The following is a 19,662-nucleotide window of genomic DNA, read 5'->3' on the forward strand; positions in this document are numbered from 1 at the left end:
TGTAAGGTAAAGTCTCCCTCAAATTGAGGTTGGTTTCTCAAGACATCATGAAAACATCTATATAGCTTTCTTGGTAGTGATATAAAATGGTTTGCAATCCTTCTGCTGGATGTTTTTCTTTCCTGGTACAGCACACAATTCTCTATTAATATTCTAAGTATTTTTACAACTGTTTCATTTTTTTTTCAGATTAAAAAAGCTTCTTGAACAAGATGCAGTTTATCAAGCAAACAGAGAAAAGGAAAATTGCAAGAAAATAAACAAACTAAAGGAGGAACTAACAAAACTGAAATCATTCACTTTAATCGTAGTGGATGAACAACAACGATTAATAGAAAAGCTGAGTCAACAAACTCAACAAATTCAAGATTTAACCACCTCTACAGAACAAGCACATGAAAAACTCTCCATTTCAGAATCAAAAGCCCAAGAACAGGAGCAGAAAGCGCTCAGGTTGGAAGGAGAACTTCAAACACAAATTAGAAAGATTTCCCAAGAACAGGAAGCTACAATGGCCAAATTAACCAATGAAGAGAGCCAAAATCGTCATCTCCGCTTAAAATTAACAGTTCTTAGTCGACAGGTTGATGAACTTGAAGAAACTAACAAATCCTTAAGAAAGGCAGAAGAAGAACTGCAAGATCTAAGAGAGAAAATCAACAGAGGGGAATGTGGAAACTCTACCCTTATGACTGAAGTGGAGGTGCTCCGGAAAAGAGTCCTAGAGATGGAAGGAAAAGATGAGGAACTCATAAAATTGGAAGAGCAATGCCGAGAGCTTCATAAGAGACTAGAAAAAGAAACCACACAAAGTAAAAATTTTAAAGTAGAAGTTGATAGACTCAACAAGAGAATTATGGAGGTTGAGAAACTGGAGGACGCTTTCACCAAGAGCAAGCAGGAATGTTCCTCTTTAAAATGTAGCCTAGAAAAAGAAAAAACATTAACAAAGCAGCTGTCACTGGATCTTGATGGCCTAAAAGCTCGCATAGGAGAGCTTGAAATGACTGAGAATAAATTAGAAAAAACAGAGTTCATGCTTAAGGAAGATCTGTCTAAACTGAAATCATTAACTGTAATGCTTGTAGACGAGAGGAAAACAATGAATGAAAAAATAAAACAAATGGAAGAAAAGGTACAAACTGCAAATTTACAGCTGCAGTTGGAACAAAAAAAAGTTATGTCAGTCACAGAAAAATTGATTGAAGAGAGTAAGAAAGCATTAAAATTTAAAAATGATGCTGAAGAAAAAATGTCCAACCTTACAAGGGAGAGAGATGAAGTGAAAAACAAACTGAAAACAGAAGAAGAGAAGGGAAATGATCTTTCCTCCAAGATGAATTTGCTAAGGAAAAAGCTTCAGTCCTTAGAAGCTATAGAAAAAGAATTTCTTAAAAATAAACTTAAGGAGACAACAAAACTTAACCCAAATTTCCAGCAAGAAAACAACAAGATTAAAGAACTAGTTCAGGAAATTGAGAAGTTGAAACATAAACTTAAAGAAATGAAGGCCATAGAAGATGATCTCATGAAAACTGAAGATGAATTTGAATCTTTAGAACGCAGATATGTAAATGAACAAGACAAAGCCCGATTTTTATCAGAGGAACTTGAGATAGTGAAGAGAGAACTGGCACGGTATAAGTTAGCAGAAAAAACAGAATGCAACCACGAGCAGAGATTATTCAGAAAACTCAAGGAAGAAACAGCCAAGTCAGGTCATCTTTCAAGAGAAGTAGATGCACTCAAGGAGAAAATTCATGAATATATGGCAACAGAAGATTTAATATGTCATTTAAGAGAAGACCAGAGAGTCTTGCAAAAGAAACTTACTCATCAAGAAAACAAAAACAAAGAATTAGGCAGAGAAATGGAAACTCTTAACAAAGAACTGGAGAGGTATAGGCGTTTCAGTAAGAGCCTGCGACCAAGTCTCAATGGAAGGAGAATCTCTGACTTACAAGTTGTCTCCAAGGAAGTACAAACAGAACCAGCTGATAATGAACCACCTGATTACAAGAGTCTAGTTCCTTTGGAACGGGCTGTCATAAATGGACATTTATATGAAGACAGCGATAATGAAGATGATGATAATGATGATGAACCAATGATATCTTTCAAATACAATAGTTCCATTGCAAATGTAGCAAATAACAGCAAACTTTGGATCCCATGGATGAAGTCCAAAGAAAGCCACATTCAAAATGGAGGAATTTATGCCAAGCAGAATGGGAGTTGTATTCAGCCTGGAAATTTAGTTTTAAGCCACACACCAGGCCAGCCTCTTCATATAAAGGTGACTCCAGACCATGAGCAAAATACAGCCATGCTTGAAATAACAAGCCCAACTTCAGGGAATTCTCACTCTTTTACTAGTACAGCTGTGATACCCAATTGTGGCACATCAAAGCAAAGGATAACTATCATTCAAAATGAGTCTTTAACTCCTATAAAATCTAAAGTCCCTGATGTCTACCCAGCTCAAGATCGAACCATGGCACCTCTTACTATGACCACTTTCTCTAGATCTCAAGCCCCTGAATCATGTGGTTCTATAATATCTGAAAGAACAAGGTCTCCTTTGGCTTTGACAAGTGAAAGTTCCCCAGACCAGTTACTTTCACCAGTGTCCTTGGAAATGGCTGACAAGCATACTGTCTTCAAAGTATCGCCTGAAAGGCAATCATCTGCGCAGTTTCAAAGATCCAACAGTTCTAATTCTAATGTAATAACTACTGAAGATAATAAAATACACATTCATTTAGGAAATCCTTATGCACAAACTATTTCTAATTCTGTAAAAAACAATAATCCTTGCACTCTTGTGCAAGATAACAGAACTCCAAATGGAACACCAAATAAATCTGTCAACAAAATCACCAGCAGCATCACTATTACACCAAGTGCAACAAGTCTTCCCCGACAGTCACAAATTACAGTAAGTAGTGTCTACCGCTGACTTTTCCTAATTCTGCTGACATACATATCACTATTGCGGATGTATGCTTTCTTTCCCAGGAAGACTATTTTTGGGACAACCTTAATGAGAAATTGGGGCAAATTCTTTGCATGTGTCAATAACAGGATACAAAACTAACTTGCTGGCTTGTCTCTTTAATCACATGAATTGTGCACTTACTATATTATCATCTGTTCAGTTAAGTATCTTCTGTTAGATACCTAGATATGTATCTGTATAAATGCAACTTCATGTATTTATATTGTTACTATTACCATTAGATTATCTTGCAATTATTTCACTGACAAAATTTAACATAAAAGTCAATATTTTTCTAACCTGCAGAAATCATTTTATTTTTATTCTTGTATGTGTGTATTATTTCAAGTAAACCTTACATATTTATTTTAGTCTTTAGTCACATCGGTTAATCTTTAACCAGATATTAATATTTAGTCAGTCTGTTGATCTTTTTACTTGACTGGATTAGCTGTGGATTTACATATAAATACTTTCAGATTGAGCATTATATAAAATTGCATGTATTTTAAACAATGATAATAAACTTAAATGAGACTCCATAACAGTGTACTAGTTAAGAGAATAACCTGAGAGCCAGATGGTTGCTTAGGTATAATTTGAACAAACTGATTATCTGGTTTAAGCAATCTTTCCTAGCCCAGTGCTCATAGATAAGTAAAAATTATAAGTCCCAGAACTTCCAGACATCATACCCAAAATTGGCCTGAAATGTCAAGAAGGTAACTGGTTTTGGAAGATCGGAGTAGAACAATATAAGTCTCTTAGTGATTTAAAAAAAACAGCCTTCAGTACAAGCTGTTTTAAAGATTTTATATATGAAATGTTTTCTGTAATTGTAAGGAGTTAAAAAATCCACCAAAACAAAATTAGCAAAATACTTTTGAAAAATCGATGTTCTCCTGCTTATTTTTCTTTAAACATAAATTAAGATATGGTACCCAAGTTGTTTAAAGTTAGTAATTTATTTTACCCCATATTTTTAAGAATATAGGAAACTATCTCAGATGTGATTATTTATTCATCTAGGCCAGTATTCTCTACACCAGACTTTCCCAATCTAATGTTCTCCAGATGTGTTGGAAATCAACTCTCATTTTCCCTGCTATCATGGCTATCACTCCTGCTTGATGTGAAGTCAAGGATGTGATATCATTCACTTGGGGAGGCTGCTCTCTAAAGTCTCAGGCAAAGAGCCATACAATCATATTGTATTTGATTTTTTTTAACTGGAGATGCTAGGTATTGACCTCTGCCTGTGAAGTATGAACTCTGCTGCAGAGCTCTGGTCCCATATTCACTTTGTTAGCAATCCTAATTCTCAAAGATATAAATTGACTCTCCAGACCTTAGACAAATGAGATGACAATTCTAAAAAGAAAAATAGTGATATTTTGTCATCTTTATAAAAGAATCCACAAGAATTTTTAAAAGCAAGCATTCTCAAGTAAATAAAGGATGCACTCTGTCCTATCAAAGTACAGAACATCACAGCCAAATGAAGTTTCGTGACTTAAAATGAGTAATGATGAAGAGCATATGATTTCCAGGATCATAAGTACTGCACTTGCATTCATTTCTGGGATTCCCAGAAGCATCCAGCTGACTGCTTTAGGAATAAAATATACACCAAGCAGATCTTGAATGTGATTTGGCATAGCTAGAACTGTAAATTATGGGTTCTTTGGTGCTCTGTGAACTTGGCTGTTTTCTTTCATTAATAAACTAGGTAGCAGACTGATGATGTTACCTAGTTGGGTAATGAAATGTCTGAAACTCTGAGCTACAAATATTCTCTTCTATTGGTTCAACTCTTGGTTTTTAGTTTTAGTTTTGGAAAAAAAAATACCCCATTCCATATCTTGACTAATTGCTCAAATGAATACAAACAACCCTGAACACATAAACCAACTGAAACTGAAAAGGGGTGTTGTCTTACCTGAACGCCTTTTCTCAGCATGAAGATGTAGCATCCACCGATGGGTAATCTCAGTCTTCCTGCTCAGTTTAGACTAAGGCAGAACTTTAGCCACGCCTCCCTTGGGCTGTTCTTTCCCCAGTTTTGATGAGACGAAGCATCCATGAAGTCTGACACAATTGCTCCTCCTGTAATTACACCTGCCTAGAGTAACTGTTAAGGGTGGGCGTGGATGCTACATCTTCATGCTGAGAAAAGGCGTTCAGGTAAGACAACGCCCCTTCTCCAGCATGATAGATGTAGCATCCACCGGTGGGATATACCAAAGCCACCCATGTCCCTGCCAGGAGGGAAAGTCTAGGCTTGTGATCTGTGCGTAGAAACTACCTGCTGCAAGACCCTTCTGCTGAAGGAGGCATCTGTTGCAGCGAACTTATCAAGTTTGTAATGTCTTATAAATGAAGAGGGGGAAGACCATGTGGCTGCCCTACAAATCTCAATAGAAGCCTGGGTTAACCAGGCCGTGGACGTGGCCCCACTACGCGTTGAATGAGCGGTAATGTTGACCTTATATGTATGAGATATGCACGCCCTGATCCATCTTCCAATGGTTGAACATGACACCTTCAGACCCATGGAAGAAGGTTGGAAGGACATGAACAGTGCCTCCATCCTGTGAAATGTTGAAGTTCGCTTCACATAGTGATGCAAAGCCCTGCACACGTCTAATGTGTGCCACAACTTTTCCAGGCGATGTGACGGTCGGGGACAAAAGTCTGGGAGAACCAGATCCTGAGACCTATGGACCAGGTATTGACTTTCGGAATGAAAGAAGGATCCAATTTGAGGACCATTCTGTCATCCAGAAAAATACACAGGTCACTCCTGACCGAAAGCGCGGCCAGTTCCGAAATACGTCTTGCCGATGTGATGGCTACCAAAAAGACTACTTTCAAGAAAAGAAAGTGTAGTGAGCAAGATCTAATGGGTTCAAACGGTGACCCTGTGAGGACCTGTAGCACCTTTGGTAAGTTCCATGTGGGATATCTAGGAACCACAGGGGGACTAGTGTTAATGGCTCCCTTAAGGAAGGCCATAACTGCCGGGTGATGTGATAACTGGACCTGATTTTCACATGCGAGCATAGTGGATAATGCTGCAATCTGTCTGTGAATGGTATTATGAGACAGTCCTTTGTTCAGGCCCTCCAAAAGGTATTCTAATATGACCGGGATGGTGATTGCCAGAGGGTCAATTTTCAGTGTGCTATACTACATGCAGAAATGTTTCCACGTGGCATCATAAATCCTACTGGTTGAAGGACATCTGGAGGCTTGAATTACGGCAATCACTCCAGATGAATAGGACTGCTTAGACAAGCTCTCCCGCTCAAGTGCCAAGCGGCTAGTTGAAGCCACTGTGGTTCTGGGTGTTGGAGTTGACCCTGACTGAGATACGATCTGGTGGGATCTTCCACGGCGGGGAGATCGACAGATCCACGAGGTCGGTAAACCACGGTCACCTTGGCCAGTGTGGGACCAGTAAGATTACTTCTGCCTGTTTTAGGAGAAGTTTTCAGATGATCGCTGGGATCAGTGGAAGTGGAGGGAATGCATAAAGAAGTCCCCTGGGCCACTTGCTGCGAAGAGCATCCGTTCCCTCCGCCCCCCGTGACGAGAAGTATCTGGGTAGTTGGGCATCTGTTGGTGAAGCAAACAGGTCCACCTTAGGCTGTCTGAATCTGTCTGATATTTTCCTGAACAGGGCTAGATCCCAGTGCCACTCCGAGTGGTCTAGCTTGCCCAACTTAGTGAATCGGCTTGGCGATTTGCCTTCCTGGATATGTGTTCTGCGCTGATGGATTCCAGATTGGACTCTGCCCACAGACCCAGTGCCAAAGCCTCCTGCCTGTTGACATGGGCTTTGGCTGCGACGTTGTCTGTCATTATCAGGACGTGTTTCCCTGCCACTATGTTGGAGAATTGGCGAAGTGCCAGGTGTACTGCCCTGAGTTCTAGCCAATTTATGTTGTGTGCGAGATCGGACTGGGACCATTGACCCTGTGCCATGTGTGTCTGTATGTGTGCGCCCCATCCGAACAGGCTGGCATCCGTGGTCAGTATGAGTCTGTGAGGTTCCTTGAAAAGAGACCCCCTGTGTATAGCTGCCGACGCCCACCATTGGAGTGACAACAGTATGTGGTGTGGAACCTTCACCTTCCATGTGGATGCACTCACGTTCCGCTTCTGAAAGGGAGTAGGAACCACTGGAGATGTCTGGAGTGAAGTCTGGTCCACGGCACTATTCCCAGACATGAGACCATCTTTCCCAACAGCTGAGACAGCTGGACAAGTGGAACTACCTTCTCTCTCTGGATCTTGTGAACTAGAGATCTGATGCTGTCCTTGCGTTCCTGGGAGAGATAAACCCTGCATAGGTTCGAATTTATCACTGCCCCTAGATGTAAGATCCGAGTGGTCGGAGTCGTGTGGCTCTTTTTGAAATTCACGGAGAAGCCGTGCGTCTGGAGTGCATCTATTGTAATCTGTAAATCTATTTGGGCAGAACAGAATGAATTGGACTGGATAATTATATCGTCCAGATAAAATTGTACTCGCACCGGCATCAGTCTGAGATGGGCCGCTAATACCGCCAGTAGCTTCGTGAACACTCAAGGAGCCGATGAGAGGCTGAAGGATAGAGCCCTGTACTGATAATGTCTGCACGCATGGCAAAACCGAAGGAATCTGCGGTGGTGGGGTCGGATGGGGACATGAAGATAAGCCTCTGTCAAATCTATGGAAGAGAGGAAATCTCCCTGCCTGATGCTGGCCAGAATGGACCTGAGGGACTGCATCTTGAACCTCCTGTAAGTTAGGAAGTAGTTTAGTCCCTTCAGATCCAAAATCGCTCTCCAACCCCCCGAGGCCTTGGGGACCACGAACAGAATGGAGTAAAACCCTTTCCCCTTTGGTCCAGAGGTACTGGTTCTATGGCCTCTATTTCTAACAAGTGGGATATAGTCTTGGATACTAACTCGGCCTTGCTTGCGTGCCTTGAGGATGGGCACTGAATGAAGTGGTCTAGGGGAATGGATCTGAATTCTAGGGCTAGACCGAATCTTATGGTCTCCCTTACCCAGGTATCATTGCTGGTGACCTCCCAAGTGTCGCTGAACAGAGCTAAGCGACCACCTATAGGAGGATCTAATTTGGTGTCACTTAGACTTCCTGTATGGGCGGCCCCCAGCTCCTCTGAAGGGACGCTTGGTTTGGAATTGACCCCTGGTTCCTGAACTTTGGTGGTCCTGTTGGCGATCCTGTCTGGGGGGAAAGGATTGGGAACCTCTGGGCCAATCCCAGGACTGCCCTATTCGAAAGGGCTGCCTCCATTCCCAAGAACTTCCGGCACGAAAAGACTGCCTGCGAAATTCCTGTTGGGGTCTCCTATCCGTCTTCTTGGAGGGGTGAGCCAAGGACTTTCGCTTGTCCTTCCCTTCTATTAGGTACAGTTCCAGGACCGGGCCGAACAGTTGAGTACCACTGTAGGTGTCTGTAGCTAGACGCCACCTTGATTTTAGATCAGCCCTCCACTGTTTGAGCCACAACAATCTGCGTGATGCTACCGTGGCCGCAATAGATCTAGCGGAATACTTGGTTGAGTGTAGGGATGTATCTGCCATATATTCCGTTACAGCCACTAGCTTACCTAAGGTCTGTTGTACACGCACCTGATCTGGAGGAATTAGAGCCTGTAACTCACGGAGCCACATAATGGAAGTCCTCGCGAAAAACGACGAGGACGTTGCCGCCTTGATTGCCCAGGCTGAGGCCTGGTGAGCTCTGCAGAGAGAAAACTCGAACCTTTTATCTTCCACTTTGAGAGCCTCCGCCATATCTCCAGGAATCGTGAATGTGGAGAACAGTGAGGTTAAGGGAGTGTCTACTGTAGGTACCTCTAGGAGGGAAGAAAATGCAGATGAGACATTAAACAGTTTCTTTTCCATGCTATTGGGTGGAGGTAGAGTGGCCAATGAAGTCCACTGTTTCTCCACCGTAGTGCAGAAAACAGCCGGGCAAGGAACCTGTTTTTCCTCCACCACCCATACCGCAAACAATGGATTAGACTCCTGAGCAGCGGAGGTAGATGGTTTAGGCTCCTGCTCTGTAACCAAATTGGACATGGTGCAAGCCTTTAACAATAGTGACCTAAAAAGAGAAGGATCAAAAAGACCCAATGTTGGAGTCGGATCCGGGGCCACCTCTTCATCCTCTGACATAGGGATGTCAGTTGTCTCCAGGTCCACAGACTCAGCTTCACCTAGCTGAGACGAAGTCTCAGAAATACCCGAGCCCGCTGACTGGACCTGCCCAGTGTGACCTACGGACAAGGGTGGAGGAGGCGGTATCTGTGAAGACCTTTGTCCCATGGAAGATGACATAAATTGATCAAAGGCCTGGGGCATAAAAGTCTGGAATTGTTGTGCCTATAAGGTCTGCTCTGCGGAACCAACACCAGCTGCAGTGGTTTCAGGAGCCTGTGGAGTGATAGTAGCAGAAGGAACCGAAGGAGTAGGAGGAGGGGGTGGAGGAGTGGGAGGAATAGGAGGAAGGAGACCAACTTGTTCATTTCCCCCTTGAGGAGACCAAGCTCTGGGAGCCTGATAAGACGGCACCAGTAGGGGCTCAAATGGTGAGTTATCCAGAGAAGCAGGGGGAACCACTTCAGTTTCGCTGGATCTGATCCTTTGAACTTTGGAGAATTCTCTCTCCAGTGCCAGATGTCTCCTCGAGGCCTCTTGCTCAGCAGTCTTGGAGGGTTCTTTAGTGGCCAAATGCTTGGTCTTAGCCTTTTTCTTTCCCCCCCATGCTCAAATCAAAAGATCTGTGTTTAGATTGTGCGGGGGGAACATCAGAACCCTGCAATGTCTGAGGAGTATCATTATCTGCCATTGCGCACTGGACCTTCCAGACAGGTGATGCCCAGGAGTGGGGGTAAAAGCACGCAGATCTAGTTGTCCGGGAGGGAAGCTTCCCACGCCCTGAACAACCGCAATGACAAACAGCCAGACAGCTCACTAGAACTGTCCGCTTAGGCCCTGCGACACAGCGCCGCGAGCTAATAAGAACAGGTCTTCCAAAATTCTAATGAGGCTTGCACCTCCTTTCTGTTGAATCCTTATAGAATAATGATATTTAATATCTTCTAGAAACCCCGCTAAAAGCCTAGCATAGCAGGCTACTTGAAAGAGAAATGGCCAGATCTAGGCCTCAATCCACGTTCCTTCAAGATGGCGGCCATACCCAGAGTGTGGGTCAAAATGGCGGCCGCTAGACTCTTTGCTGCCCAAAATGGCGACCTCAGAGAGAATATCAATTAAGCCTCCTTCCTGCTCTGGAGCCCAAGGGAACCTTAACAAATAACTCTCTATTTCCCCTTCTTAGTATATAAGGCAACAAGACTTGCAGTTAAGCTGCGCAGCCCTCGCTGAGGTCAGATTCTTGTCAGAACCTTGTGGCCACGAGGTAGGCAGGCTGCAGCCGAGGTAGGCCGGCCACTCCGATCGCTGCCCGAAACACCGACGATGGAACCGCGTCTTTTTGCTCGTCCAGAAACCTCCGTCGTCGCGAAAATCAGCTGGGGAAACCTAACTTTCCGAACTCTCCTGCGTGGCTCCAATTGATCCCGAGGCCAGGCAGGCCTCCTGGAAACAAAGCCCTAACACCAAACTAAAATCCTTCTAACCTGAACAATCACAGCTATCAAATAAATAAAGGGAATTCTGAAAGAAAAATTCTTCTTTCTATCCTAAACAACCTTTGTTTGAATTAGCCTAACTGAGGAGCTACAAAAATTGTGTCCTACTGATGTGAGACTAAGACAAAACTGGGGAAAGGACCGCCCAAGGGAGGCGTGGCTAAAGTTCTGCCTTAGTCTAAACCAGTGGTTCTCAACCTTTTTAATACCACGACTTCAACTGGTTGTAAGTCGAGGACTACCCAACCGGTCATAAGTTGAGGACTTTCCCTGCCCGGGAGCGCCACGCATGTGTGGTGCCGCCCCCTGCGCCGGCCGAGGCGTAGCTGGCAAGCGGCAGAGACGGAGCAGGCCAACCACCGGCTGGGCCACCAGCTGGCCCAGCCCAAGGGAGGTAAGGCACCCGCCAGGCCTCACGCACACCAGCAACCTTCCCTGTGCCCACCGGCCTCCCACCCCTGGCCCTCTTTTACTTACATTTTTAGTAGTTGCTCAGCAGGGAGGGGTGGAAACTTCCAGACAGCTTGCCTTCGCTGCAGACAATTTGCAGCACCGTTTGCAGAATGGGACTTTTGGAGGGCTCAGCAGGGCAGAGACAGCCTGGACAATTCCTATTGGCTTTGAAAGCCAATAGAATTAGACTCTATTCAAGAGAGTCTATTCTATTGGCTTTCAAAAGCCAATAGAATAAAAGGGAGTAGCACAGCTAAGGAAAAGGGGAAAAAATGGCGGACTGCGTTGTTTGGCAACCCCGTGAAATGGTCGTTCGACCCCAAATGGGGTCACGACCCACAGGTTGAGAACCGCTGGTCTAAACTGAACAGGAAGGCTGAGATTACCCGCCGGTGGATGCTACATCTATCATGCTGGAGAATTGTAGGGACAAATTCAGAAAAGAGGACATAAATATTAAGGCTATCCTGGGCTTAAGCTCTGGTTTCAAAAAGATACTCTATGAAATGTGAACATAACATGTCTGCCACTCTTTAAAGTGCCAATATCTTTGCATAGGATCATGTACAGTGAGGGAAAAAATGATTTAATCCCCTGCTGATTTTGTACGTTTGCCCACTGACAAAGAAATGGTCAGTCTATAATTTTAATGGTAGGTTTATTTTAACAGTGAGAGACAGAATAACAGCAAAAAAAAAAAAAAAAAAATCCAGAAACCATAGCCAGAGGGCATATCAAGAAGCAAAAGATGTGAGCATTTTTTAGAAACTAGAATAGGTAGGTAGTTTTAATAAAGCAGGAAAACAATCTAGAAACAAAAAACCTAGGAATGACTTGCCTCCAGAATTTGTGAGTGCTCCAACACTGGAAAATTTTAAGAAGAGATTAGACAACCATTTGTTTGAAATGGTATAGGTTTTCCTGCTTGAACAGTGGGTTGGACTAGAAGACCTCCAAGGTCCCTTCCAACTCTGTTATTCTGTTAACTTAAAAGAAAAGGAGCAAATATTAGGGATGTAAGACAAGCAATATTTCCTTGGTACTATAGTTTGGGAACAGATAACTCTTAAAATGTTGCTAGGATTCTCTCTTCTGAAGCAGCAAGGGGGAAATCAGCTACAGTTGATTCTTGATTAGTATTAGTACTGATTAATATTCACAAGAATACTAAACAAACATCAACAATAGTCAAACAACATAAAACAATTACAACTATTTATTTCAGCTGACCTGAATCTTCAATTTATCATTTATTTATAAATTGATTTATCAAATTAATTTATATTTCCACCTACGGTATTTGTTTTACAATTCCAGGGAGCTGACACATGATTAAAAAAACACTATAAACAGCAAATGAGTAACAGAAAATAGTACAAATATAAGTAGCACTTGAAGCCCCCACAGCCTACCTCCAACCACACAAATAACACATGTTATCCATACCCAGGGGAACAGGTCACATAACTTAACTGTCTGGCTTAGCAACGGAACTTTTGGACTGAATTGTGGTCATAAGTCATAAGATTTAATATTAAGAATGTCTCCTTCAGTACTGCTAGTACTCTAGCCTCTGCATATGTAGTAATTCACAAAGATTTACTCAAGATCAGCTCTTATATACAATTTATTTAAATGAATAGAGAAAAATGATCACAGTTAGAAAACATTTAAGATCTTTATTTCTACTCAAAATGCCAATTCTGTACCAAATACCATATGAAAAACTATCATAATATTACTGTAATCGGCTGGCAACAGATGATGCCAATTGCCTCTAAGATTCTTCTACTTTTAACTTAAATACAGGGTTTCTCCCTAAATGCTTCAAATGGTAACCACATCCTATGAAATTAAGCAATTCTATCCTGAACCCACAGTAAATTAAACATCCTATAATATAAGATTTAGAAATCCTTGAATCATCAATTACATCATAAAGGGCAATGGCAAGGTATAAAAAACAAGCATTTACCCATTCTTTAAAGATTCATTTAAAAGTGTATGTGTGTGTGTATAAAACTGAATATGTGTCTGTGTGTGTGTCTGAAAACAGCAAAATTTTGGTCACACTATAAGCCATCCATATAAGTATTATTTTTTTGGATGAGTTGAAAGTTAGGGGTCTTTTTTTCCAACAGAGGCTAACCAGATCCTATTGACAATTAGGAAAGAAGAAAGAAATTGTCTGCAACTATTCCCTACATTTGACAATCTATAGCTATAGTGTTTGGGCAAAAGAGGTCTTAGAAGAAGCAAGGAACAAGTAAGAGCATGCAGCAGTAGCTTTCTGAACTTCCTTCCTCTGGCATAATACTTCCCAGGCTTCAAATTATCTCTTCAAGCTGGGTTCATTGAATCAAAGGGGTTTAAAGGCCCATTTACACAAGTAGCATATTTTGTAGTTGCCATGCTTATGTAGTCTGAAGGTATAAGGAAGAGAATGAATTAGCTTTATTATTTTTTTCCCATTTAAGATAATCCCTCTAGAACACCAAAAACATCAATTACGTTTAAAAACTTTTAAATAGAAATAACTGAATTGGTGTTTAACATTTCTATGCTGTATAAGCAGGTTATACTTTAACAATGCAAGTAATTCTCAACTTACAACCACAGCTGGAACCAGAATTTTCATTGCTAAGCAAGATGTTTGTTAAGTGGGTCATGTCTGATTTTACAACCATTTTGCTATCATTAAGCAAATCACTGCAGTTAAATGAATAGTGCAATTGTTAACTGAATCCAACTTCCTCCATTGACTTTGCTTGTCAGAAGCCAGCTGGGAAGTTGCAAAGAAGTGATCACTTGACCCTGAGACGCTGAAACTGTCCTAAATGCATGGCCTGAACTTTGATGATATGACCATGGGGAGGTTGCAGGACTTGTAAGGGCAAGGACTGGTTGTTAAGTCACTATTTTCAGTGCCACTTATCACTTAGAAGAGTCTTTAAACTAATGTTTCAAGTTGAGGACAACCTGTATATAAACAACATTTTTTATAACTATGAAATTTAACCTTTATTTTCTAAGTTTAACTTCTCTTGTGTATCAGTATCTTGAGATAAGCCATTACCCAAATAATAGGAGAATTATTTAGAGAATACATATGTAATTTTGCAGTAAAGTATTCTTAAGGGATTAAGAAATGCTTTTATCATATACAATAAGTTTGATGGATGTTTCCCTTACATTTTATAGTTATACAATTGATGACTCTTTGCCACCTTTACAGTTCTTCCTTTTAAATATATTTCTATTTCCTTTAACACTGTTATTTAGTATTTTATATTAGTATAAAGGACTAATATAATCAGAGGACTAATCAAATGTATTAATAAAAGTTTGTGTTTGGCCCCATTTATGTATAATATTCCACTGACATAACATAGTTTCAACTATTTTACTTGTAATACTTGTAATAGCAAGTATTACAAACCCAGAATAGAGACTTTGATATATGAAAGGAAGATTTATCAAGATTCATCTCTGGAACTGTAGAGAATCAGGAAGATGATCTTGAAAGAAATTCTGCAGGCAAGAACCATTATGTAAACAAAGTGGGCTGAAACATTCCTTAAGGCCTGGCAAACAAGGTAGTATTTGGAAGAGACTCAGGCAGGACCTTTCCTGGTTCAATGAGATATAAGGAGGAGACCTAATGCACAGGCTTGTGTGATTCTGTTATTTTAGCCTATTTCAAAGAAGTATAGTCTTCCTGTGGAACTAATATCCTGATCTGGTCTACCCCTAAAGCAGTGGTTCTCAACCTGTGGGTCGGGACCCCATTTGGGGTCGAACGACCATTTCACGGGGTCGCCAAACAACGCAGTCCGCCATTTTTTCCCCTTTTCCTTAGCTGTGCTACTCCCTTTTATTCTATTGGCTTTTGAAAGCCAATAGAATAGACTCTCTTGAATAGAGTCTAATTCTATTGGCTTTCAAAAGCAATAGGAATTGTCCAGGCTGTCTCTGCCCTGCTGAGCCCGCCAACGACTTACGACCGGTTGAGTAGTCCTCGACTTATGACCAGTTGGGGGTCGCGGCGTTAAAAAGGTTGAGAACCACTGCCCTAAAGGCAGCCAGGAACTATCAATTTGCAATTTCAAAATGTTACACTGTATTCCTTAAGACAGAAGTGGGCAACCTATGACATCTACTTACCACTTTTATAGCTCCTGGCATTCTTCAGGATTGTCCTGCTGATATTCAGAAGTATAATTACAATTTTCTATGGTACACTGTGTGCAGTGAAATAATAGCCAAGCTAGGTCTTCTAGCTTAACAGGATGATTTTGTCTAAAACCAACACTATCCCAAATAGACTCCCAGAAATTAGACAACATCTGTGACAATAAAAAAACAACAACAAAAGGGAAAAATAAAATGCAAATCTATACGCACTCAGGAATAAACTAATGAAAGTTAGCAATAGCACTTAGACTTGTATAACGCTTCACAGTGCTTTACAGCCCTCTCTAAGGATTTTACAGGGTCAGCATATTGCCCCCAAGAATCTGTCTCCTCATTTTACCAATCTCAAAAGGGTGGAAGGTGAGTCATCCTTGAGCCGGTGAGGATCAAACTCCTGGCAGTGAGCTGAATTAGCCTGCAATACATTCTAACCACTGCGCCACCAAGGCTCCTTCACGAAAGTTACTTTTCAGCAAATATGAACAGATTTGCATGGCAATACAATATAACCAGTTACAGTAGTTGTGGAGTACAGTATGTGACAGAAATGGCATACAGGATTATTCAGAAATCCTCTATATACAACAGAGCTCTCTTCTCTATGTTCAGAACTCATGGAGCATTTATAGATGGTTTGCAACCCATCTATTTATGCTACCTGATATTTAAAAGATATTAAAAGTCCAAGTCACAAGTTAACAAAAGCAAATCAATGGCTGAATGAACTCTATTTAGTGTTCAATTGCAGCTGCTCTAGAGCTCATTAACTTCCCAGAAAAACTTATTTTATTGCAACAGCCAATATATCACACAGCAAACAAAGAAAGCTGTTTTTAACCTAGTCATATGATTTCTTCCTCTATATAGAATTGTTCACATAGCAAGCTAAACCATGTCTTGTTTAAAACTATACAGTGGCTTTGTGTAATAAATAAATCTAATTCATTATCTACTCTGACCTATAGTAACTCTCCAAATTATAGGTTTATTATATCAGACATATCAAACACAAGGCCCGGGGGCTGGATGCGGCCCGCGAAGTGGTTTCATGTGACCCGCGAAGCCATCCTGGAAACAGTGAGGGAATGGCCCCCTCTGCCTTGGCCCTGGCCCAGGCTGGCCAGGAGCCAATGTACAATTTTGTGGTGGCCATCTATGCTAAAACGCATTCAGTCTTAGCTCCACAAGGCCGTCTGGAAACAGCAAGGAACCAGCCTCTGCCGTGTCGGCTCCACCCACAGAGTGCATGCTGGGGAGGTGTCACCCTTTGTGAAGAATGAAGAAATGCACCATCGCCTGGAAGTGCCTCGCCTACTTCACATATCTGGCTTGATGGGTTCTGGGGGAAGGGCTTTCGGCAGGCAGCAGGGCGCTCTCCTCACAGCGCTGAGAGGTTGAGCCGGGCAGTGCAAAGCTCGTCAGCTTTGCACCTTGCTGCCTGCTGAAACCGGGCAGGCTGGGGGCTAGGCAGCATTGCACTTCTCATCAAATTCACTCCACCCGCTCAGCTCTTGGTGCCCTGCTGCCTACCGAAACTGGCCAGGCTGGGGGCTGGGCGGCATCATGCTTCTTTTTGGGGTTGTGCCACCCGGTTTAGCCTCTTGGCGCTGTGAGGAAAGCGTCCCGTTGCCTGCTGAAACCCGGCAGGCTGGGGGCTGGGCAGCATCACGCTTCTTTTCAGATTCACGCGGCCTGGCTCAGCCTCTTGGCACTGTGGGGAGATCGCCTTGCTGAGCAGGCTGGGGGCTGGGTAGCATTGCGCAGGTAACATTGACTCTCATGCTGCTCATGGCATCCCTCTCCCAGAGCCCACCAAGCCAGATATGTGAAGTAGGTGAGGGCCATGTGCTGGCCACTTCCAGGTAATGGTGCATTTCTTCATTCCTCACGAAGGGCGACACCTCCCCAACTGCGTTTCTTGCCTGTTTTTCTCCCTCCCTCATCTCAAATATTTTCCCACCAATCTGTATTTAATGAAGAAAGGAAAGAAGGAGAGGGAGGGTCTGATGGAAGTCCTGCCTTAGGGAAGCTCTGCCTGCTGCCCTTTCACCATCCCCTTGCCCCCTCCTCCTGGCCTATCCTGGGGGTCTCCCATCTTATTGCTAAGGAAGCCTTGGATACAAAGCTGGGTCTCCTCCCATGGAGAGGGAATGGGCCTTCCTCTGACTTTGCCCTCGTACTTATCATGAGCAACCTGGCTAAGGAGAGCAAGCACAGCAGCAGCAGCCTTGAGGAGGATGTAAGTGCAGTTGGGTGCCCCCTTGGGGAAGTGGGGTGGGCTTGCTGCCATGGGTGCTCGAGAGCCAGGCTGGATGTTTGACCTCTTCTGCCCAGGGCTTCAGGCAGCCCGTACCACCATCCAGTCTCCCCGCATGGCCTGAGAGGAACAGTGAGGCTCCTCCAGTGGACCATGCCTTGGCACTTGCCCTGGTCCCACCTCCTTCTGCCAGAGATCCTCAGATCTGTCCCACTCCTGCCCAGGCCCCCACAGGCACCCTTGACGCGAATTATGTAGAGCTGGCCACGCCCACCCAGTAGGCCACACCCACTCCATCCACGCCCACCCAGTAGGCCACACCCACTCCATCCACGCCCACCCAGCCCCCTGAGGGCAACCACAGTGCTGATGAGGCCCTCAATGAAATTGAGTTTGATACCCCTGTAATATATGATTTCACATCCCTGCATATTTTCTTAAGTGGGGAAGTCAGAAACTGAATTTTTTTGATGCAAAATCCATTTTCTCTAGAACTACAATTCCTTATTTGAAACAAAATGCAACTTTTATCATACAAGTTGCCACAAATCTTGTTTTGATATTCTGCAGAATTAAAAGTCAGTGTTTCTAACAATTTGTACTGACAAAAACCATTCTTAATGAAGCTTATAGCTAATTTGAATTTTGTACAGAAGCTTAACTGGCTATATGTCCAAGGAGATAATAAACAATAAGTCTTAAAAACTATTCCCAGTTTGTTCCTAGGTAAAATTAGATCTGGTATTTAAAAAAATGTAATTATCTGGGTTGGTTTTTAAAAAAAATTTCCAAACAAGTTAAGAATCTTTGTTTCAACTTAACCTTTGTTTCTTTCTCCAATGAAAAAATATTTTGAAAGCAAACTAACTGCTGCCCAGTGATAAGAAGCAGAATGACTAGAAGCAACAATGCATGCTTTTCCTTCACATATTTCCTCTTCATCATATCACATAACAGTAGTATATTAGAGTTCCAAAGCTTCAATCAGTTTTATTAAAAGGTTCCAGTAAGAAAAAAGAAGCCAGCACAGGTTGGGAGGCTGGACTCTTTACCAAAATCCAAAAACCAGGGCAAATGCCTAGTTCTCCTCTTGGATTGGACAAGATAAGCATCCAGGCAAACTAACTTCAGAAAACAGCTTCATGAAGAAAACTAGCCAAGTTTGCTCTTTATCTTAACACAACATTAATTATTAAAACAACTCAGTTCTTTAAGTCAGTTCCCTTTCTCCTATACGTTTATAATTTGTAGCAAAATCCTTGCTCTCCTAGACTAATAATCCTTATTACCTTATCCTACTAATAATCTTTTGCTCCTTCTGCTAAGTAGTAAGTAGCCACCTTATTATCAATACAATAATTTGACTTTCTGGAATAGAAATCAATCAATTGTATCTCATGCTAGCCAATTATAGAAGAACATTATAATGAAAAACCTCTGAAGGATATTTAAAGTAAATTAAAATAAATGAATGTGGTCCGCCAAGCAAACTATTACAAGGATATCATATCAGATGATGAGAAAAATACTCCAGGTCAATTTTCACACTGCCAACACTGCCCCTCCAATTGATCATGAAGCTTCAATCTTGCCTGCAGATTCAGTTTTGCTGCATATATACTGTTTACATTTTATAGCCTTAAGTTAGTGGCAATGGTTAGATATATGTAATTAAGAGTTTAATGCATTCCTCTCCAGTCTGACCATTTCTAGATGTATGATTGAGTTCTGGATTCTGCTCCTTCCTGAAATCCAGAGATTAACAACAACACTAATATTAAAGGAGACATTGAAAGGTGATTTAAAATGTTGGGTGTCAGAATTGGGTTTTAAGATGATCTGGGAAACTTAGCAGTCTATAATAAACTCCCAAAACTCCAAGCCAGTACAAGTGGTGCTTGACTTACCACAATTAAGCACAAAATATTTGTTGCTAAGTGAGATAGTTGTAACGGTATTTTGCCCCATTTATGACTTTACTTGCCACAGTTGTTAAATGAATTTATGCAGTTGTTAGAGTAGTAGCATGATTGTTAAGTGAATGTGGCTTCCCCATTGACTCTGCTTGTCAGAAAGTCACAAAAG

The 19,662-nt window shown here is 42.2% G+C and overlaps 2 protein-coding genes across 3 annotated transcripts in view; one reads left to right on the forward strand and one right to left on the reverse strand.

Annotated features, from left to right (window-relative positions):
* Positions 1–19,662, reverse strand: part of CMSS1 (cms1 ribosomal small subunit homolog) — a 208,267-nt gene that overhangs the window by 179,957 nt on the left and 8,648 nt on the right. The window lies entirely within an intron of this gene.
* FILIP1L (filamin A interacting protein 1 like) overlaps positions 1–19,662 on the forward strand; it is a 107,435-nt gene that overhangs the window by 81,076 nt on the left and 6,697 nt on the right. The window contains exon 2 of one of the 2 annotated variants that reach the window (XR_005554143.1): positions 190–324. Coding sequence is in view for 1 of the 2 variants with exons in the window: in XM_039322453.1 (XP_039178387.1) it covers positions 190–2,938 (2,749 nt within the window). In the remaining variant the exon portion in view is untranslated. Of the gene's footprint in view, positions 1–189; positions 2,939–19,662 lie in introns of those variants that run through there. The other variant, XM_039322453.1, reaches the window with a different exon arrangement.

The sequence above is a fragment of the Crotalus tigris genome, unplaced genomic scaffold, assembly GCF_016545835.1.
Source record: "Crotalus tigris isolate CLP2741 ecotype Arizona unplaced genomic scaffold, ASM1654583v1 scf7180000024115.3125172, whole genome shotgun sequence".
NCBI classification, from domain to species: domain Eukaryota; kingdom Metazoa; phylum Chordata; class Lepidosauria; order Squamata; family Viperidae; genus Crotalus; species Crotalus tigris.